At 36.7% G+C, this 24,745-nt stretch overlaps 1 protein-coding gene across 1 annotated transcript in view; it reads right to left on the bottom strand.

Moving 5' to 3' along the window:
- The window catches only part of MTREX (Mtr4 exosome RNA helicase), a 130,230-nt gene that overhangs the window by 94,379 nt on the left and 11,106 nt on the right, over positions 1-24,745 (bottom strand). Inside the window, exons 5-7 of the mRNA XM_061188945.1 lie at positions 24,069-24,181; positions 1,931-2,105; positions 733-823 (exon numbers count right to left, since the gene is read on the bottom strand). Of these exons, the coding sequence (XP_061044928.1) occupies positions 733-823; positions 1,931-2,105; positions 24,069-24,181 (379 nt within the window). The remainder of the gene's footprint in view (positions 1-732; positions 824-1,930; positions 2,106-24,068; positions 24,182-24,745) is intronic.

Here is a 24,745-nt window from a genome sequence, read left to right as displayed (position 1 = left end):
TCTGTGCTGTAGATGGGAGGCTCTGAGGGCAGAGTATTAGGTCTGGGAGCACAAAAGGCTTCCTGGTGCCTAAGTGGACAGGGAAAGCGCTGGCCCCGTTCCCTTCTGTTCTTTCGCACGCCTCCCCCACCATCTCCCCTGGGGTCTCCCCCATTGCCGCTGGACCCCTAATCGTGGGTGGGTCCTGCTGGGTGTAGAAACTCCTTCTCTCCCCCCAGCCACCCCTCAGGGGTGCCGTCCCAGAAGTCCGGCCTTTACTTTTGCTCCCCCTTTCCTCCCTCCCACTCCCTCAGGACCCACGTGGCTGGAGGGAGACTAGGTGGGCAGAGGATCAGGCCCAGGATCTCAACAAGTTCCTGGGGGTCCAACTGGGCAGGGGAAACCTGGACATGCTCCCTTTTGATACTCTGCCCTCCCAATGGTTCCCCAATTTCCCCTGTTGGGCATGGGATCCCTTCCCCTCCCCAAGCCACCCCTCAGGGACGCCAGTCCCGTCCTGCCTCCACTTCTCCTCCCACTTCACTCCCCCAACGCCCCACATCCTACACGGTCACTGGGGTTTCCTCCTGTCCCTTAGGTGTCTGTGGTCCCCCACTGGTACCTGGTAGGTGCCCTAGTCGTGAGGAGACGCGAATTTCGCATCCTCCTAGTACGCCATCTTGACTCCGCCCCACCTAATGCCATTCTTAAATAAAATACATGCTCACATCTCAACAACACTACAGAATATACCTGAATCTCTCATGTAATGAATTTCATCAAATATGACCCAAGCAACTTCTCGCATAACTTCAGAACCTCTGTACAGCATACTTCTCAAAATCTAAAGAAAAAGGAGAAGATTTAGCAGGATTCTGACATACCAAAAGCTCTTCTTTCTAACAAGAAATTATGGATATTCTTTTTTAACGGAAAGATTAAAATAATTTTAGGGAGATACATATCTCTTAAATACATAATATTCCTTTCCTAAATCCAAAATAAATGATTTCTCAAGTAAGTAATCAGATATAATCCATGGAGAGAATTATCATCTCCATATCCATTATCTTGAATAGGAAGCCACTTCCTTGCATGTACAGCACTTAAGCCAAGACCTACACTTGCTAGAATATGAGAATAACTTGAAGTTATCTTCTATCTAACACAATGGATCTTACACTGTTATCCATTTTTTCTACCTCATCTTAACAATATGAATGCTTTCTAGCAACCGTTATTCTGATTTCTGAGTTAAAGAAATCTTCCACGGATGCAAGAAAGTTTTGAGAATGGAAAATAAACTTACTTTTAGGCACCAAGATGAAAAGTGAGCAATGCTTTTGGGTAACTCTAAAAACCAGAAGCTAATTTATGCTCTCTAGCGTACCATGTCTTTGTAGAATGCAAGGATATAATTCAAGCATGTACAAAAGTACTTAGTAAAGACAGCTAATAATGTCCAAAATGTAAGATGTTACAAAGATATGCAAAACTTAACTATGATTATGGAAAGAAGCTAAACATAACTGGGCATTTTTTAAAAAGTCAGTCATCTATTTGTATCAACACTCAGATACAGAAGAAAAAAAAAATCACACAGAACAAGGAGCCACTACATATTTGAAACTATGTACTCAAATCCTTGAAATTATACAAAACCATCAAATTATTTTCATGTCACTGACAATACACCTTTAAAAATATTTTGTGAAGAAAAAACTGCATCTATATTATGACAAATAACAGAAATATTGGTAATTTACAACTAAATTCAATTACTAGAACTTGTTTTAAGATGAACTCTATCCCTTTCAAGTAAATCTACTCAGACAGTAAAATGTTACATTTTTATCGATATAGAGCAAGTAATAAAACATTAGCTGTTTTAAATGAATAGCCACATTAATTAAAAGGAAAATTAATTAAATTGAGACACCATATAAATTACCTCTGTGGTCATAACAAGACAAGATGCTGTAGGATTAATAGTAACATCTCCAGTCATCAGACCAACATCTTGAAATTCTTCATACATTTCACGGTATTTCTGGTTACTCAGGGCCTTAATTGGGCTAGTAAATATTACACGCTGTTTTTCCCTTAAGGCCAATGCAATGGCATATCTAAAAATGTGAAAACAAATAAGAATAAAGAATTTACAAAACCATGTCTTTAGAAATATGTGATTTAAAAAATTCTATTAATATATAAATTGTGTCCAAACTTTCCCTAATTACATATCTTAAATAGACTTTGCAGAATATTAATGTCTTATTCTATTTACTTTCAACAAACTATAATAATAGTAATAATGATGATAAATCTGAAGAATAGTGGTCTAAATGAATAAGAACGTTTGAAACTCTGGTCTCTTGGAGTTAATGTAACTTAATTACTAATACCAATGGATTACTAATGGTTATTACCCTATTCCTTGGAAGTAAAACACCTTTGTTTCTCTAGATGGGCCTCCAAAAGTTTACAGAGCCTCTGCCTGTCAATTTATACATACACAGAGTACAAATACTTAGGAAACACTGGAAAATGATTTTTTTTGAGTTTCACAAATAAGTTAATCCATATGTATTCTTCCCCCACATGTATTAGTTATCAAGTCTGTCTCCTTTGTTGTTTTTTTTTTAAATAAACATTTCTGACCATTTTTTTGGTCAGCAAACTTTTTCTTTTTTAAAGATTTATTTATTATTTAAATTTTTAATTTTATTTTTGGCTGTGTTGGGTCTTAGTTGCAGCACGCAGGATGTTCGCTGAGGCATGCAGCTTCTTTTGTTGCGGTGCGCAGGCTTCTCTCTAGTTGTGGTGTGTGGATTTTCTCTTCTCTAGTTGTGGCGTGGAGGTTCCAGGGTGCATGGGTTCCAGAGCGCACAGGCTCTGTAGTTTGTGGCACACAGGCTCCAGTTGAGGCGCGTGAGCTCGGTAGCTGTGGCATGCAGGCTCAGTTGCCCTGTGGCATGTGGGATCTTAGTTCCCTGACCAGGGATAGAACCCACGTCCCCTGCATTGTAAGGTGGATTCTTTACCACTGGACCACCAGGGAAGTCCCATCAAGTCTGTCCTTGACTGGAAATTAAGGCAGGTTCCAATAATTCTTCTGCAGAGATTAATAGGATGCAATATAGTTTTTCTTTTTTGAAGAAAATTCAGCAGAGTTAAGTATTTAAAAATAGACCACGAAATCAGGACTAAACTTAGCAGCATGGTAGATCCTCCTTATTTAAGATACAGTTCCTATCCACAACAGGCTTATAACCTATTTGCGGAAATAAAAATATGGGATTTCCCTGGTGGCACAGTGGTTAGGAATCCGCCTGCCACTGCAGGGGATACGGGTTCGATCCCTGGCCCAGGAGGATCCCAGAGGCCGCGGAGTGGCTAGGCCTGTGCGTCCCAGCTGCTGAGCCTGTGCTCTGGAGCCTGTGAGCCACAACTGCTGAGCCACGTGCCACAGCTGCTAAAGCCCACGCGCCTAGAGCCCATGCTCCGCAACAAGAGAAGCCAACGCAATGAGAAGCCTGTGCACCTCAATGAGGAGTAGCCCCCGCTCGCCGCAACTGGAGAAGGCCCGGCGTGCAGCAACCAAGACCCAACGCAGCCAAAAATAAATAAATAAATAAATAAAAATAAATTAATTACTTAAAAAAAAATTTATCTCAACCATGCCCCCCGTGAAATAAACAACTAAAAAATTAAAAGTTGTCCAAACATGATCAAATATGAATAGTAAGAGACATACATGAAAGAGAAAATATACAGATGCTACAAAAATTTAGAAGATGTAAAAAGAAACAGGAAAGTGATCAATACTTAAGTAAAAGAAGCAGTCACGAGAAACTGAGTGGGCCCAGATGTTGGACTTAGCAGACAAAGACTTCAAAGAAGCTATAACAAACATGTCCAAAAAATGTAAGGAAACCATGTTCTAAGAATTAAAGGAAATAGGACAATGATTCAACAAATAGGCAATCTCAACAGACACCTGAAACTGTAACAACATAACCAAATGAAAACTCTACAGATGAAAAGTACAATAATTGAAATGAAAAATCCACTAGGTGGCTCAAGAGAAGATCTGAGATGGCAGAAGAAAGTATCTAAATATGAAGATAGATCAATAGAAATTATCAAATCTAAAGAGAGAAATAGAAGAAAAATAAACAGACACTCAAAGATCTATGTGACAACCTCAAGTGTCCCAACATAAGTTCTAAACTGAGAAAGACGCAAGATAAATATTTGAAAAAATAACAACAAAAAAACTTCCTAGATTTGTTTTAAAAAACATTATACATACCACAAGCACAATGAACCCAAGCATGAAAAACTTTGGAATCACACCTAGAAACATAGTCAAACTGCTGAAAGTCTTCAAAGCAGCAAGAGAAAAACAACTCAAAACATAACAGGAGAATACCATCATAATTAAGGCTTACTTCTGATGGGAAATAATGGAGTAGAATGAAACAATGTCAGCCAAATGAGTATCCAATGTTGAAAGAAAAAAAACTGTCAACCAAGAATTACATATTCAGTGACATTATCCTTTCAAAAATAAAAGCAAAATAAAGACATTTCCAAATAAAAACTGAGGAAATTCACTGCTAACACATCAACCCCAGAAGAAATATTCTTAAAAAATTCTTTAACTTGAATACAGAGAAAAGAATAGAGTTCTAAAAATGATAAATATGTGGGTAAATACAAGACTATATAGGGTTTATGCTTCTTTTTCAATTAATATTTTTAAAAACATAAGACTGTTTAAAGCAAAAACATTACTTTAACATTGTATTACACTGGATTTATAACATATAGTTGAAATACATGTGACAAAAATAGCAGAAAAAAAGGAGGAAGAAATATTAGAGCAAGGTATCAATATTTTACAGAAACTGTGGCTGTGATTTAGTTAAAAATGTATACTGTAAGCCCTAGAGTAATCACTAAAAACATAACTCAAAGCTAAAAAAAAAAATCAACAGAGGAATTAAAATAGTATACTAAAAAATATTTGTTAAATAGAAGCCTGTTAAGACATGAGACACATTACTGAAAAACAACAAAATCAACCACATCAATCATTAAATCAAATTACAGAAATCATAAAGTATCTTCTCCAACCACAAAGAAATTAAATTAGAAACCAAAACAGAAAGGTGTATGGAAAATCACCAAATGCTTGAAAAGTAAACATAAGAGGAAACCAAGAGAAACTAAAAAATGAATTGAATTTAAAATAAAATGTAACTACCAAAATTTATGGGATGCATGTAAAGCAGTACTAAGAGAGAAAATTATAGTTTTAAACACATTAGACAGGAAGAATAATCTAAAATCAATCTAATTCCACTTCAAGTAATTCCTTGATAGACACAGATTACCAAAACTGGCTCAAGAAGAAAGCAAACTGAGTTAGGAATTAAAAAATCTTCCCATGAAGAAAAGCCTAGGTGGTTTAGATGGCTTCATTAGTAAATTCTGTCAAACATTTAAAGAGAAAATACCAAAACTACACAAATCCTTTCAGAAGACAGACCAGGAGGGAACACTTCCCAACTTATATTATCAGGTCAGTATTAACATGGTATCAAACCTAGTCAAAGACCTTGTAAGAAAAGAAAATTACACACCAAAATCTCTCATGAAGATAAGATTCAAAGATATTCCAGAACAAAATATGTGCAAACTGAAACTGGCAACATCATATAAAATGATCATGTGCCATAAACCAGGTTTATTTCAGGAATATAAGGATGGTTTAAAAAAAATTGATGTAATACACCACATTAACAGAGTAAAAAGCAAATACCATATCCTTGCCTCTATAGATGGAAAAAGGATTTGATAAAATACAGTGCTTCTTTTCTAATCCTCAATACACTTATTTTTCCCAGCTTTATTAAGATATAATTGACATATAACATTGTATAAGTTTAAACTATATACTGTAAGATTTGTTACACATATATATTGTGAAATGATTACCACAATAAGGTTAATTAACATCTCCATCACCTCACTAATTACCTTTTGGTTTTTTTCTGGTAAAAGCATTTAAGATCTACTCTCTTAGCAACTTCCAAGTGTATAATACAGTATTTTTAAAGATAATAACCATGCTCTAAATTAGATCCCCAGAACGTACTCATTTTATAACTGGAAATTTGTTTCCTTTGATCAATATCTTCCTGCCTCCTCCACCCTGTCCGCCCCAGCCCCTGGCAACCACCATTCAACTCCCTGTTTCAATGCGTTCAGCTTTTTTAGATTCCAAATGAAAGTGAGATCACACAGTATTTGTCTTTCTCTGACTTATTTGACTTATAATGCTCTCAAGGTCCATTCATGCTGTCACAAATAGCAGGATTTCCTTTTTTGATGGCTAAATAATTTTCCATTGTGATCAACAGTGTGTGTGTATATGGATATAGACAGACAGATAGATATCACATTTTCTTTATCCACTCATCTGTTGATGGACATAGGTTGTTTCCTTGTCTTGGGTATTGTGAATAATAGGAATGCAGATATCTCTTTGAGACACTAATTTCATTTCCTTTAGATATATATCCAGAAGTGGGATTGCTGGATTATACTCTATTTCTAATTTTTTGAGAAACCTCCACACTGCTTTCCATAGTGACTGTACCAATTTACATTCCCACAACAGTGCACAAAGTTTCCCTGTTCTTCATATCCTTGCCAACACTTGTCATCTCTCGTCTTTTTGATAATAGCCATTCAAATAGGTGTTTTTAAATTTTTTTCATTTATTCCCAACTAAGAATAGAAAGGAACTTCCTCAACCTGATAAAAGGCACTTAGGAAAAAACTATAGCTAATATCACACTTCATGGTGAAACACTGAATGTTCTTCCTTTAAGATCAGGAACAGACAAGGATATCTACCGTCACTACTACTATTCAACAAAGTACTGGATATTGCCAATGCAATAAGAAAAAGAAACTGAAGGGATAACATATCAGAAAGAAGCAGCAAAAACTGTCTTTATTCACAGACAATATGCCCACCTATGCAGAAAATCTTATAGAATATGAAAGTTACTAAAACTTGTTAGTAAGCAAGTATATTAACAAAGTGACAAGATAAAATATCAGCATATAAAAATAAACTGTACTTCATAAGTCAGAAAAACAAATACTGTATGCTAACACATATATATGGAATCTAAAAAAAGAAAAGGTTCTGAAGAACTTAGGGGCAGGACAGGAATAAATACGCAGACATAGAGAATGGACTTGAGGACACGGTGTGGGGCAGGGGGGAAGGGTAAGCTGGGACGAAGAGAGTGGAATGCACATATACACACTACCAAATGTAAAATAGATAACTAGTGGGAAGCAGCCGCATAGCACAGGGAGATCAGCTCGGTGCGTTGTGACCACCTAGAGGGATGGGATAGGGAGGGTGGGAGGGAGATGCAAGAGGGAGGAGATATGGGGATATATGTATAGCTGATTCACTTTGTTATAAAGCAGAAACTAACACACCATTGTAAAGCAATTATACTCCAATAAAGATGTTTAAAAAAATAAAATAAACTGTACTTCAGTATACAAGTCATTAACAATACAAATATGAACTTAAGAAAGAATGCCATTTGCAATAGCATGAAGCAATAAAATACTTAGAAAGAGATTTATGAAAATGTAAGACCTGTACACTGAAACTACAAAATACTGCTGAGGGATATCAAAGAAGATGTGAATAATGAAGAAATATACCATGCTCACGGACTGGAAGAGTCTATAATAATGTTAAGATGAAAATTCTCCCCAAATTATAAATTCAACACAATCCCTATGCAAGTAGTCTTTTTTGGTAGAAATTAACAAACTAATCTTAAAATTTTATTGAAGAATGCAAAGGACCTAGAGGAGTCCAAACAATTTTCAGAAAGACTGAAGTTAGAGGACTCTAATTACCTAAATTCAATACTGACTTTAAGGCTGCAATAATCAAGATAGTGTGGTACTGGTATAAGGATACACACAGAGATCAACAGAATAGGAAGTCCAAAACCAAATCCATACATTTATAGTCAATTCACTAGGAATTCAATAGTCAATTCAATTCAAAGGTAATTTAGTGGAAAAATAAGTTTTTCAACTAGAACAATTATCCACATACAAAAAGATTAATTTAAACCCCACCTTTACCTCACATCATACATAAAAATTAATTCAAAGGAAATCATAGCTCTAAGCTCTATAAACTTCAAAAAGAAAATATAAGAGAAAATATTTGTGATATTGGGATAGGCAAAAATGTCTTAAGTATTGACATCAAAAGCATAATCAATCAATCCATAAAAGAAAAAACTGAGCTGAACATCAAAATAAAAATCTTTTGTTCTACAAAAGATACCATTAAGATAGTTTAAAGAATTATTTATGATGCAGTAAGACCAACATCTCAATTTTAAAAATCAGCGAAAGACTGAAATAGATATTTCATTTAAGATATACAAACGGGTATTTCATTTAAGATAAGCACAGGAAATTGATACTTAACATTTTTAGTCATCGTAAAGATTCAAAACCACTATGAGACAGTACTATATACCCACTAAAAGAGGTATAATCAAAAAAGATAATGACAAGAGGTGGTAAGGACATAGAGAAACTGGCACCCTCATCCATTATTGGTAGGAATACAAAATGGTACAGCCACTTTGGAAAACAGTCTGGCAATTTACTGAACAGTTAAATATATATTTGCCATAAAACCCAGCAATTACAGATACTACCCAAGAGAAATAAAAACATGTCCACACACAGACTTGTACATGAGAGTTTATCTCAGAACTACTCAAAATGATCAAAAACACAAAACAACTCAAATGTCTATCAACTGAATAGGTAAATAAAATGTCAGGTATCCATAAAATGTAATACTACTTATAAATAAAAAGAAATGAACTAGTGATATATGCAGCATGAATGAACCTCAAAAATGTTATTCTAAACAGCGAAAAAAAAAAAGACACAAAAGACTCCACATTACATGATTTCATTTACATGAAACTTCTAGAAAAGGCAAAACTATTTAGACAAAGCTGATGAGTGTTTGCCTAGGGTTGGAGGTGGGAGTAGGTTGAAAGCAAACACACATAACAAAACTGTATGTATGGAAGTCTAAAACTGGAGAGGGTTGCACAACTGTACAAATTTATTAAAACTCACTGAACTATATACTTTAAATGGGTGAGTTTAATAATATTTAAATTACATAATAATAAAGCTTTTAAAAAAAGCTTTACATAAAATAAAAAACCATCAGGGCCAGAAAACTACTCAACTACATAGATAATCTGGTACCAAAATGTTAACCCTAGCACCAGATTTATAAATAAAATATTATACTTGCTACAGTTACCAGCTAAAGCTGGAGTTTACCTTAAGTCCTTGAATCCCTAGGGGAAATCTTTATCTGAGATCCATGAACCACTCCCTGAAATTATAAAATATGGTATGTACATACAAATACATACCTCATCACATTTTTTTTATTGAGGTAAAATTCATACAACATAAAATTAACCATTTTAAAGTGTACAATTCAGTGGCATTTAGTACATTCACTATGTTGTGCAACCACCACCTCTACCTGATTCTGAAACATAATTCTCATCCTTCCAAAAACCCCATACCCATTAGGCAGTTACTTTTTGCTCCCCTCCTCTCAACATCCCCTGGCCTCCACCAATCTTTCTGTCTCTAGGAATTTACCTGAGATATTTCACATAAATGAAGTCATACGGGATATTTCACACAAATGGAATCATACCTACTGAGTCTGGCTTCTTTTACTCAGCATGTTTCTGAGGTTCACCCACACTGTAGCATGTATCAGTACTTCACTGCTGTTACAGCTGGGTAATATTTCATTGTACAGATAAACCAGATTTATTTATCTATTCATCAACTGATGGACTTCTGGGTTGTTTCTATCTTTTCACTACTGTGAATAGTGCTGCTATGAACATTCATGTATAAGTATCTGTGTATCTGTTTTCAATTCTTTGCAGTAATATACCTAGGAGTGGAATTACTGAGTCATATAGTAATTCTACATTTAACTTTTTGAATAAGTACCAGACTGGTTTCCACAGCAGTCCTCACCAGGTTTTCAAAAGTGTCTATAAACCTGGTGAATTTCTTAAACATCTCTTTATGTTCTCCTAACCCAGAGTATGAGAGCAGGTTTCAGTATATACATGAAAATTTCCCATACTGAAAATCAGTCTGCTTTTGTAGGAAAAATGAAAGCAAAGTTACACTAATGCCCAGAATTCTAATGACTATATATGTTGCCTTTAAATGGATAATGCACCAAACTACTGTACACTTTTCTAAGTGAGATAAAATAACTGAACTAAAAATAGTCAAACCTCTTCTATATTTGTGCCTTAGGAGGAAACTAACTTCTGACTTCAGCACCTTCTGAAAAGTGGACCAATAAAAAAATTAGTCCTACTCCACTGGACAGAACTAGGGCAGTACCTGACCATAATGTGTTTGAATCTCGGAAACAGATCAAGACTAATCTGCAATTGGCTGATGCCATTAGAATGATAATCTAAGATCCAAAGCTTCACTTGTCTAACTCCCCTGCAAAGAGAAAAATTTTGAGTTACACCTAAGCCAAGGTCTGGAAAGACTAATATACAATAACCAGATAGGCCCTGACTATCCCAAAGGACAATATTCCAGAACTCATGAAATATATCCACCATTATGCCAAGGTAAAGGCAATGATGAATAGAGAGACTGGAGCCATTTTTAAGTTTTCTTCCTCTATGATCTTCTTTACTCTTTAGGTGATCACTGTTAAGAATACCTAATTCAGCTGCTCAATAGGAAAGCTGTAATTTCTCCATAATGAAGAAATAAAATATATTATAAATTATTAATAGTTAACCTGCAAGCTCAAATTGATTTTTGAAAAGATGCCAAGACTGAGGGGAAAAAACAGTCTTTCAACAAATTCTGAGACAACTGGATATCCATATGCAAAACAATGAAGTTGGACCTACAAAAATAAAAAACCCTCAAAATGGATCAAAGACCTAATATAATAGCTAAAATTACAAAACTCTTAGAAGAAAATATAGGTGTAAATCTTCGTCACCTTGATTAGGCAACGGTTTCTTAAAAATGACACAAGCAACAAAAGAAAACAGATGAACTGCACTTCGTCAAATTAAAGACATCTGTACCTGAAAGGACACTCAAGAAAGTGAAAAGATGACCTACAGAATGAGAGAAAAGTTTTGCAAATCATATATCTGACAAGGAATTAGTATCAGAATACAAAACAACTACCACAATTCAACAAGACAAACAACCCAATGAACAAGTAAAAAAAGACTTAAGCAGACGTATCTCCAAAGACATAAAAAGGCCAAAGAGCACATTAAAAAATGTTCAATATCATCAGTCATTAAGAAAATGCAAATCAAAACCACAATGAGATATCACCTCACACCTGACAGAATGGCTATATCAAAGAGGCAAGAAACAAGTGTTGGTGAGGATGACAAAAGGGAACGCCTGTGCCCAAGTGCCCATCAATAAATGAATGGATAAAGATGTGGTATATGCATATCCAATGGAATATTACTAAACCATAAAAAATGAAATCTTGCCATTTGCAACAACATAGATGGACCTAGAGGGTATTGTGCTAAGTGAAATAAGTCAGACAGAGAAAGACAAATACTGTATGATTTCACTTGTATGTGGAATCTAAAAAACAAATGAACAAACACAACAAAATAGAAACAGTTATAGAAACAGAAAACCAACAGGTAGTCACCAGAGGGGAGGATGGTGAGCAGAGGAAAGAAATAGGTAAGGGAGATTAAGAGGTAAAAACTTGCAGTTGCAAAATATATGAGTCATGGGAGTGAAACATACACTATGGGGAATATAGTCTAATAACTACATAATATCTTTTTATAGTGACATATTGTAACCAGACTTATTGTGGTGACCACTTTGAAATGTATAGAATTATCAAATCACTATGCTGTGTAATAGGAACGAACATAGTGTTACAGGTCAATTACATTTCAAAATAAACTTACAGAAAAAGAGATCAGATCTATGGTTACCACAGGTCGGGGCGGGGGGGGCGGGTTGGGATGAAGATGGTCAAAAGGTAGAAACTTCCAGTTATAAGTAATAAGGATGTAATGTACACTACAATAAATATAATTAACACTGTTGAAGATTACATAAAAAAGTTGTTAAAAGAGTAAATCCTAAGAGTTCTTTCTCATCACAAGAAAAAAAAATGTTTCTATTTCTTTAATTCTGTATCTATATGAAATGATGGATGTTCACCAAACTTATTATGATAATCATTTTATGATGCATGTAAGTCAAATCATTATGCTGCAAACCTTAAACTTACACTGTGCTACATGTCAATTGTATCTCAATAAAACTGGAAGAAAAAATAATTTAAAAATAATAAACTTCACATGATCAGAATCTAAAAACAATGCACATAATATAGGATTATACTAATACCCAGAGAACCTTAATCTTGTCTAGAAATAAGTAACCTCATTGTGCTTTTTTTCTTTCTGGAATTCTTTTCAGAAACCTAATTAGTTCACCTTTAAAAATGCTTTGTATTATTCTGACTAACTTGTATTATGCTGAAAATCCACATTAAAAAAGTTTTTACTTAAAACAATCATAAAATAAATTTACTATATAATCAATTTTTAAAAAAAGGTAGTAACAAGTGTTGGCAAGGATATGGAGAAATTGAAGCCCTCATAAAATGATGCTGGGAAAATAAAATGATGCAGCTGTGTGGAAAACAGTTTGGTGGTTCCTCAAAAAGTTAAACATGGAATTAAACACGACCCAGTAATTCCATTCCTAGGTATATACTGAAGAGAAGTAAAACCATGTGTTCAAACAAAAACTTGTACATAAATGTTTCCAACAGCATCATTCATAATAGCCAAAAAACTGCGAATACTCATATATCCCATAAATTGATGAATGGATAAACAAAATGTGGTATATTAATACTACACAATTAATCAGTCATAAAATGCAATTCAACTCTGATGTATACTACAACACGGATGAACCTTAAAATCATTATGCTTAGTGAAATAAAACAGAAACAAAAGGCCACGTATTGTATGATTCTATTTATATGAAATGCCCAGAAAAGGTAAAGTCATACAAACAGAAAGCAGACTGGTGGCTGAAAGGAACTGGGGCTAAGGAAATGCGGAACGACTGATTAATGTGTACCTGGTTTCTTTTTGCCATGGTGAAGGTGTTCGCGAACTAGATAGTAGTGACAGCAGCACATACGAAGGAAAAAAAAGTTAACCCACAAAAGCCTATCTACAACAGACTGCAAAATCCCATCCACGTGAAAGAGCACAATCCACTTTCAGAATGGCCCAGTTCCTCTCAAACTTTAATGGACATATGCATCACCTGGTGATCTTGTTAAAATGCAGATTATGATTCAGTAGTTTTGGGGTGGGTCCTGAGATTCTGCCTAATAAGTCTGTAGCTGATACTCATGTATCTGGTGTAGGACCATACTTTGAGTAGCAAGACTCCAGAACTGTAGCCTTTAAATACAGTTTAGAAGAAAAGATACCTATCAAAAAATTTAAAACACAGGCAATATATGCATATTTATTTACAAAATTAGATAACTACTGCAGTAATAGAGAATATACATTAAAAATAATGTAGAAAATACTTACTTGCAACATGGACTAACAAGGACGTGCTTTACCTATCCACCTGAAACAACTACAAAACATGACAAAATATATGAAACAATGATTTCAGACACTGAATAAAAGCATAGTAACCCTGGAGAAGGTGGAAGGAAATGAGGTAATTCCAGATTATTGTCCACAGAGTTTCCAAGTCACAGTTCCAGGAGATGGACCCTGGAGGTTTCCCTAAGTTAAGCAGACAGAGGTGGGAGCCTGGGGAGGCCATGGCAGCTACACTGCAGTGGAAAATAACCAGAGAGGAGACAGCTGGACAGAGGGAAAGTTCTGAACATCTGCTGAGCACTCCTGTGTTTTCAAGTAAGTAATAATCAGTGAATAAGTGTTAGGAAACAACCCAAAGCCAGGGGGAAACCAACCAAATGAAGCAGAGCTAAAAATAACCAGATCTTCACAGGGCTGGGAGTTATTCAGGTTCCCATTGGTCATGGTGGAAAAACTTATAATTCACAAGGTACTGGCTAGAATACCAAGAAATATATTAAATAGTGGAGAAAATTAGCCCTAGACTGAATGCTACTCTAGTCCTGCCTAAACTCATCATAAAAACAAGCCCTGAAAGGATTACATTTTTTTCCAAGAAACTATACCCCAGAACAAAGCTCAAGATGTTAACAGAAAGGGACGTTCAAGATGGCGGAAGAGTTAGATGTGGAGATCACCTTCCTCTCCACAAATACATCAGAAATACATCTACATGTGGAACAACTCCTACAGAAACCTACTCAACGCTGGCAGAAGACCTCAGACTTCCCCAAAGGCAAGAAACTCCCCACGTACCTGGGTAGGGCAAAAGAAAAAACAAGAGACAAAAGAATAGGGACAGGACCTGCACCAGTGGGAGGGAGCTGTGAAGGAGGAAAAGTTTCTACACACTAGGAAGCCCCTTCACTGGCAGAGATGGGGGATAGGCTGCGGGGGGGGGGGAGCTTCGGAGCCACGGAGGAGAGCGCAGCAACAGGGGTGCAGAGGGCAGCGGAAGGATTCCCGCAGAGGATCGGTGCTGATCAGCACTCAGCAGCCTGAGAGGCTTCTCTGCTCACCCGCTGGGGCAGGTAGGGGCTGGGAGCTGAGGCTCTGGCATCAGAGGTCAGGGCCCAGGGAGAGGACTGGGGTTGGCTGCGTGAACACAGCCTGAAGGGGGCTAGTGTGCCACAGCTAGCTGGGAGGGAGTCCGGGAAAAAGTCTGGAGCTACTGAAGAGACAAGAGACTTTTTCTTGCGTCTTTGTTTCCTGGTGCGCAAGGAGAGGGGACTCAGAGCACCGCCTAAATGAGCTCCAGAGACGGGCACGAGCCGCGGCTATCAGCACGGACCCCAGAAACGGGCATGAGACGCTAAGGCTGCTACTGCAGCCACCAAGAAGCCTGTGTGCGAGCACAGGTCACTATCCACACCTCCCCTCCCAGGAGCCTGTGCAGCCCGCCACTGCCAGGGTCCCGAGATCCAGGGACAACTTCCCCGGGAGAACGCACGGCACGCCTCAGGCTGGTGCAACGACATGCTGGCCTCTGCCACTGCAGGATAGCCCCGCATGCATACCCCTCCCTCCCCCTGGCCTGAGTGAGCCAGAGCCCCAAATCAGCTGCTCCTTTAACCCCGTCCTGTCCGAGCGAAGAACAGATGCCCTCAGGCGACCCACACACAGAGGCAGGACCAATCAAAAGCTGAACCCCAGGAGCTGTGCGAACAAAGAAAAGAAAGGGAAATCTCTCCCAGCAGCCTCAGGAGCAGCGGATTAAATCTCCACAATCAACTTGATGAACCCAGCATCTGTGGAATACCTGAATAGACAACGAATAATCCCAAAATGAGGCGGTGGACATTGGGAGCAACGATATATATATATTTTGCCTTTATCTCTTTTTGTGAGTGTGTATGTGAATGCTTCTGTGTGTATTTTGTCTGTATAGCTTTGCTTCTATCATTTGTCCTAGGATTCTGTATGCCCGCTTATTTTTTTGTTCTTTCCTTTTAGTATAGTTTTTAGCGCTTTTTATCACTGGTGGATTTCTTTTTTGGTTTGGTTGCTCTCTTCTTTCCTTCTCTTGTTTTTTATTACTTGTAAATTTTTTTATTTTTAATAATTATTTTTTATTTTAAAAACTTTCTTTTTTCTTACTTTCTTTCCTTTCTTCTCCTTTTTATTCTGAGCTGTGTGGATGACAGGATCTTGGTGCTCTGGCCGGCTGTCAGGCCAGTGCCTCTGAGGTGGGAGAGCCAAGTTCAGGACATTGGTCCACCAGAGACCTCCCAGCTCCACATCATACCGAATGGCGAAAATCTCTCAGAGATCTCCATCTCAACGCCAAGAGCCAGCTCCACTCAACAACCCAAGCTACAGTGCTGGACACCCTATGCCAAACAACTAGCAAGACAGGAACACAACCCCACTCACTAGCAGAAAGGCTGCCTAAAATAATAAGGTCACAGACACCCCAAAACAAACCATCAGACGTGGACGTGCCCACCAGAAAGACAAGATCCAGCCTCATCCAGCAGAACACAGGAACTAGTCCCATCCACCAGGAAGCCTACAAAACCCATTGAAGCAACCTTAGCCACTGGGGGAAGACACCAAAAGCAACAGGAACTATGAACCTGCAGCCTAGGAAAAGGAAACCCCAAACACAGTAAGTTAACCACAATGAGAACACAGAGAAACACACAGCAGATGAAGGAGCAAGGTAAAAACCCACCAGACCAAACAAATGAAGAGGAAACAAGCAATCTACCTGAAAAAGAATTCAGAGTAATGATAGTAAAGATGATCCAAAACCTTGGAAATAGAATGGAGAAAATATAAGAAACGTTTAACAAGAAGCTAGAAGAACTAAAGAGCAAACAAACAATCATGAACAACACAATAAATGAAATTAAAAATTCTCTAGAAGGAATCAATAGCAGAATAACTGAGGCAGAAAAACGGATAAGTGACCTGGAAGATAAAATAGTGGAAATAACTACTGAAGAGCAGAATAAAGAAAAAAGAATGAAAAGATTTGAGGACAGTCTCAGAGACCTCTGGGACAACATTAAACGCACCAACATTCGAATTATAGGGGTCCCCGAAGAAGAAAAGAAAAAGAAAAGGACTGAGAAAATATTTAAAGAGATAATAGTTGAAATCTTCCCTAATATGGGAAAGGAAATAATCAAGTCCAGGAAGTGCAGAGAGCCCCATACAGGATAAATCCAAGGAGAAACACGCCAAGACACATATAATTCAAACTACCAAAAATTAAATACAAAGAAAAAATATAAAAAGCAGCAAGGGAAAACCAACAAATAACATACAAGGGAATCCCCATAAGGTTAACAGCTGATCTTTCAGCAGAAACTAGGCAAGCCAGAAGGGAGTGGCAGCACATATTTAAAGTGATGAAAGGGAAAAACCTAGAACCAAAATTACTCTACCCAGCAAGGATCTCATTCAGATTCTACAGAGAAATTAAAACCTTTACAGACAAGCAAAAGCTAAGAGAATTCAGCACCACCAAACCAGCTTTACAACAAATGCTAAAGGAACTTCTCTAGGCAGGAAACACAAGAGAAGGAAAAGACCTACAATAACAAACGCCAAACAATTAAGAAAATGGTAATAGGAACATACATATTGATAGCTACCTTAAATGTAAATGGATTAAATGCTCCAACCAAAAGACATAGACTGGCTGAATGGATACAAAAACAAGACCCATACATACGCTGCCTACAAGAGACCCACTTCAGACCTAGGGACAAAAACAGACTGAAAGTGAGGGGATGGAAAAAGATATTCTAAGGAAACGGAAATCAAAAGAAAGCTGAAGTAGCAATTCTCATATCAGACAAAATAGACTTTAAAACAAAGAATGTTACAAGAGACAAGGAAGGACTTTACATAATGATCAAGGGATTCCAAGAAGAAGATATAACAATTATAAATATTTATGCACCCAAAACAGGAGCACCTCAATACCTAAGGCAAATGCTAACAGCCATAAAAGGGGAAATCAACAGTAACACAATCATAGTAGGGGACTTTTAACACCACACTTTCACCACTGGACAGATCATCCAAAATGAAAATAAATAAGGAAACACAAGCTTTAAATGATACATTAAACAAGATGGACTTAATTGATATTTATAGGACATTCCATTCAAACAACAGAATAAACTTTCTTCTCAAGTGCACACAGAACATTTTCCAGGATAGATCATATCTTGGGTCACAAATCAAACCTTGGTAAATTTAAGAAAATTGAAATCGTATCAAGTATCTTTTCCGACCACAATGCTATGAGACTAGATATCAATTACAGGAAAATATCTGTAAAAAATACAAACACATGGAGGCTAAACAATACACTAGTTAATAACTAAGAGATCACTGAAGAAATCAAAGAGGAAATCAAAAAATACCTAGAAACAAACGACAATGAAAACACAATGACCCAAAACCTATGGGATGCAGCAAAAGCAGGTCTAAGAGGGAAGTTTATAGCACTAAAATCCTACCTGAAGAAACAAGAAACATCTCAAATAAACAACCTAACCTTACACCTAAAGCAATTAGAGAAAGAAGAACAAAAAACCCCCAAAGTTAGCAGAAGAAAAGAAATCAGAAAGATCAGATCAGAAATAAATGAAAAACAAATGAAGGAAACAATAGCAAAGATAAATAAAACTAAAAGCTGGTTCTTTGAGAAGGTAAACAAAATTGATAAACCATTAGCCAGACTCATCAAGGAAAAAAGGGAGAAAACTCAAATCAATAGAATTAGAAATGAAAAAGGAGAAGTAACAACTGACACTGTACAAATACACAGGATCATGAGAGATTACTATAAGCAACTACATGCCAATAAAATGGACAACCTGGAAAAATGGACAAATTCTTAGAAAAGCACAACCTTCTGTGACTGAACCAGGAAGAAATAGAAAATATAAACAGATCAATCACAAGCACTGAAATTGAGGCTGTGATTAAAAATCTTCCAGCAAACAAAAGTCCAGGATCAGATGGCTTCACAGGCAAATTCTATCAAACATTTAGAGAAGAGCTAATACCTATCCTCCACAAACTCTTCCAAAATATAGCAGAGGGAGGAACACTCTCCAAATCGTTCTACGAGGCCACCATCACCCTGATACCAAAACCAGACAAAGATGTCACAAAGAAAGAAAACTACAGGCCAATATATCACTGATGAGCATAGATGCAAAAATCCTCAACAAAATACTAGCAAACAGAATCCAACAGCACATTAAAAGGATCATACACCATGATCAAGTGAGGTTTATCCCAGAAATGCAAGGATTCTTCAATATACGCAAATCAATCAATGTGACACACCATATTAACAAATTGAAGGATGAAACCCATATGATCATCTCAATACATGCAGAAAAAGCTTTTGACAAAATTCAACACCCATTTATGATAAAAACCCTCCAGAAGGTAGGCATAGAGGGAACTTATCTCAACATAATAAAGGCCATATATGACAAACCCACAGCCAACATCGTCCTCAATGGTGAAAAACTGAAACCATTTCCACTAAGATCAGGAACAAGACAAGGGTGCCCACTCTCACCACTATAAAAGCAATCCAAAGAAATAAAGAATCCAAGAAATAAAAGGAATCCAAATCAGAAAAGAAGAAGTAAAGCTGTCACTGTTTGCAGGTCACATGATACTATACACAGAGAATCCTAAAGATGCTACCAGAAAACTACTAGAGCTAATCAATGAATTTGTTAAAGTAGCAGGATACAAAATTAATGCACAGAAATCTCTTGCATTTCTATACACTAAGGATGAAAAATCTGAAAGAGAAACTAAGGAAACACTCCCATTTACCACTGCAACAAAAAGAAAAAAACACCTAGGAATAAACCTACCTAAGGAGACAAAAGACCTGTATGCAGAAAACTATAAGACACTGATGAAATAAATTAAAACATGATACAAACAGATGGACAGATGTACCATGTTCTTAGATTGGAAGAATCAACATTGTTAAAATGACTATACTACCCAAAGCAATCTACAGATTCAATGCAATCCCTATCAAACTACAACTGGCATTTTTCACAGAACTAGAACAAAATTTCACAATTTGTATGGAAATACTGAAGACCCCGAATAGCCAAAGCAATCTTGAGAAAGAAATACGGAGCTGGAGGTATCAGGCTCCCTGACTTCAGACTATACTACAAAGCTACAGTAATCAAAACAGTATGGTACTGACACAAAAACAGAAATATACATCTATGGAACAGGATAGAAAGACCAGAGATAAACCCATGCACATATGGTCACCTTATTTTTGATAAAGGAGACAAGAATATACAATGGAGAAAAGACAACCTCTTCAGTAAGTTGTGATGGGAAAACTTGACAGCTACATGTAAAAGAATGAAATTAGAACACTCCCAAAAACCATACACAGAAATAAACTCAAAATGGATTAAAGACCTAAATGTAAGGCCAGACACTCTATAACTCTTAGAGGAAAACATAGGCAGAACACTCTATGACATAAATCACAGCAAGATCCTTTCTGACCCACCTCCTAGAGAAATGGAAATAAAAACAACAAAAAAAATGGGACCTAATGAAACTTAAAAGCTTTTACACAGCAAAGGAAACCATAAACAAGACGAAAAGACAACCCTCAGAATGGGAGAAAATATTTGCAAACCAAGAAACTGACAAAGGATTAATCTCCAAAATTTACAAGCAGCTCATGCAGCTCAGTATCAAAAAAACAAACAACCCAATCCAAAAATGGTCAGAAGAGCTAAATAGACATTTCCCCAAAGATATACAGATTGCCAACAAACACTTGAAAGGATGCTCAACATCACTAATCATTAGAGAAATGCAAATCAAAACTACAATGAGATATCACCTCACACCAGTCAGAATGGCCATCATCAAAAAATCTACAAACAATAAATGCTGGAGAGGGTGTGGAGAAAAGGGAACCCTCTTGCACTGTTGGTGGGAATGTAAATTGATATAGCCACTATGGAGAACAGTATGGAGGTTCCTTACAAAAGTAAAAATAAAACTACCATACGACCCAGCAATCCCACTACTGGGCATATACCCTGAGAAAACCATAATGCAAAAAGAGTCATGTACCACAATGTTCACTGCAGCTCCATTTACAAAGCCAGGACATGGAAGCAACCTAAGTGTTCACCGACAAATGAATGGATAAAGAAGATGTGACACATATATACAATGAAATATTACTCAGCCATTAAAAAAAAAAACTATATTGAGTTATTTGTAATGAGGTGGATGGACCTAGAGTCTGTCATACAGAGTGAAGTTAAGTCAGAAAGAGAAAAACAAATACCGTATGCTAACACATATATATGGAATCTAGAAAAAAACAAAAATGGGGGCTTCCCTGGTGGCACAGTGGTTAAGAATCTGCCTACCAATGCAGGGGACACTGGTTCGAGCCCTGGTCTGGGAAGATCCCACATGCCACAGAGCAACTAAGCCCATGAGCCACAACTACTGAGCCCGGGTGCCACAACTACTGAAGCCTGCGTGCCTAGAGCCCATGCTCCACAAGAGAAGCCACCGCAATGAGAAGCCCGTGCATCGCAACGAAGAGTAGCCCCCGCTCGCCACAACCAGAGAAAGCCCAAGCACAGCAACAAAGACCCGATGCAGCCAAAAATAAATAAAATAAATAAATTTATTTAAACAACAAAACAAAAAACAAAAATGCTTCTCAGGAACCTAGGGACAGGACAGGAATAAAGATGCAGATGTAGAGAATGGACTTGAGGACATGGAGAGGGGCAAGGTAAGCTGGGACAAGGTGAGAGAGTGGCATGGACATATATACACTACCAGATGTAAAATACATAGCTAGTGGGAAGCAGCCACATAGCACAGGGAGATCAGCTCGGTGCTTTGTGACCACCTAGAGGGGTAGGATAGGGAGGATGGGAGGGAGATGCAAGAGGGAGGAGATATGGCGATATATGTATATGTATAGCTGATTCACTTTGTTATAAAGCAGAAACTAACAAACCATTGTAAAGCAATTATACTCCAATAAAGATGTTAAAAAAAAAAAAAGATGTGAATAGAAATGCAAAAATATTCATCACCCAAGGAGGTAAAATTCACAATGTCCTGGCAGGCATTAAAAAATAATCAGGTAAGCAAAGAACCAGGCAAATACAACCTATAATAATGAGTAAAAATAAATAAGTAAAAAAGGCATCCAAAAATGAGACAGAAAATATAAAATAGTAAACAAGGATAGTGAAAGTTACTATAGTATAACTATATTCTATATATTCAAGAAAATTGAGAAAAAATAAAACAGCATGTTTGGAAGAAATATGGAAAATATTAAAAGACCCAAACCAAACTTTCAGCGAAAAAAAAATCTAAATCTAAGATGAAATAAAGTTGGTAGGAGTAAAAGCATATTTGACATTGCAGAAAAAAAGATGAATAAACTTAAAGCCATTTAAGAGCTGTCCAAAATGAAACAGAGAATAAACACCAAAAAACAATAATAAATAAGAGTATCACTAGGCTCTGAGACAACTTAAAGTCAACCTAAATTTAACTGAAGTCCTCAGATTACTAGCAGAAGGGGGACTATTTGACATAAAAAATGGCTGAAATTTTCCCAAATCTGATGAAAACTAATAAACCCATGATTTGAGAAGCCCAATAAATTCAAGCATAAGAAACATGAGAAGAATTATGTAAAGTCACATCATAATTAAACTGCCAAAAGTCAGTGATGAAATTAAAAAACAGCCAAACATCCCATCAGAGCCGTATGCAAAGCAGTAGGAAAATACTGACCTATAATGAAGGGAAAAGTCAATTAATTAAAGCAGATCAGGGAGTAACACAAATGAAAGTAATAGTCACAAAAACATTTAAACAGTTTTTAAACTGTATTCTGTATGCTCAAAAAGCTGGAGGAAAGTTAAGTAGACACATGGAAAACAAACACACACAAAAATGAACTTCTAGGAAAGAAAACTATAATGTCTGAGATGAAAAAATGCACTGAATACGATTAAGGACAGATTAGATAATGAACAAGCAAAGATTAATGAATCTGAAGATAGAGCATTAGAAAAGACCTGAAATGAAATCCACAAAAAATGAACATAGCATTAGTGAATCATGATACATATTCATGACTGAAGGGAAATTTACAGCACTAAATGTCTGTATTAGAAAAAGGTCTGAAATCAATGATCTCACCTTTCCTCCTTTAAAAAACTAGAAAAAGAAGAGCAAATGAAGCCCAAAGTAAGTAGAAGAAATGAAATAAAGGTAAGGGTCTAAATTTACAGAAATCAAATAGAAAAAATTTAAACTTTTAAAGAGTACAGTAAAAAACAGTTATTTTAAAAATTCATTTTAAAACTAGAAAGTGAGCAAGAGAAGAAAGGAACAAACTACAAAACAGCCAGAAAACAATTAACAAAATGGCAGTAAGTACACACCTATCAATAATAAAATGTAAATAGACGAATCCTCCAATCAAAAGAGAGTGGCTGAAGGGATAAAAAAACAAGTTGCAGCTATATGCTGCCTACAGGAGACTCACTTCAGATATAAGGACACACAGACTGAAAGTGAAGGGATGGAAAAGGATATTCCATGCAAATGGAAACCAAAAGAACGTTGTGGTAGCTACACTTATGTAAAACAAAATAGACTTTAAAACTAAGACTTTAAGGACTTCCCTGGTGGTGCAGTGGTTAAGAATCCGCCTGCCAATGCAGGGAACATGGGTTCGAGCCCTGGTCTGGGAAGATCCCACATGCCGCAGAGCAACTAAGCCCATGCGCCACAACTGCTGAGCCTGCGCTCTAGAGCCGATGAGCCACAACTACTGCAGCCCAGGCACCTAGAGACTGTGCTCTGCAACAAGAGAAGCCACCGAAATGAGAAGCCCGCGCACCGCAAGGAAGAGCAGCCCCCGCCTGCAGCAACTAGAGAAAGCCCACGTGCAGCAACGAAGACCCAATGCAGCCAAAAATAAATAAATAAATTTATAAAAATAAATAAATAAATAAAAAATAAAACTAAGACTGAAACAAGAGACAAAGAAGGGCATTACATAATGATAAAGGGGTGAGTTCAACAGGAGGATATAATATTTGTAAATATTTATGCACCCAACATAGGAGCACCTAAATGTATAAAGCAAATATTAACAGTCCTAAAATTCCATTTAAAAAGAAAGCTACTCACTCAGCGCATACAGTTTTTCCTGCTGATGTATGTGCAGATACTAGAACAGACTGATTATTATCAACACACTGAATGGCTTCTCTTTGAAAAGCATCAAGAATGAACGGGTATTCCTATAAAAAAAATTAGTATCTGTATGAAGACACCTACACACATCATAGTACACTTAAAACCAAGAGACGCTACCCCTAGAAGCATTCTGGGAGCATTTCTTTATGAGTCTATTTGGGAAATATGCCACCCACTAGAGAAAATTAGGAAGAATTAAAAAAAAAACTTTAACCAGACAGCATAGAAGTTACTTCTACTATCTGATCTTTCAATTATTATATTATGTTTACATATATATTAATTACAACACAATAATCATTACCATTTATCAAGAACATGCTTTATGGTGGGCACTGTGCAACACATTTTCCACATACTAATCTTCACAGCAACCCCTAACGTATGTATAATTTCTTTTCACAGATTGGAACTCTGAGGCTCTGAAAAGGCAAGGCCTCAATGAAGTTCACTCAGCAAAGGCAGAATAATATATCTATTAGACTTGAAGAGTTCATGTTTATCCCACGATACTGCCTTTTTTACTTAAGAAAATGACTTGGAAAATTTATATTACTCTTCTACCATCTATCAGGGTTTCAAAATCCATTTACTATCAGCATTAGAGT

Source organism: Eubalaena glacialis, chromosome 4, assembly GCF_028564815.1.
Source record: "Eubalaena glacialis isolate mEubGla1 chromosome 4, mEubGla1.1.hap2.+ XY, whole genome shotgun sequence".
Classification (NCBI taxonomy): Eukaryota; Metazoa; Chordata; class Mammalia; order Artiodactyla; family Balaenidae; genus Eubalaena; species Eubalaena glacialis.
Note: the sequence above shows the minus strand (reverse complement) of the source record. Positions and strands in the feature narration are given on the sequence as shown.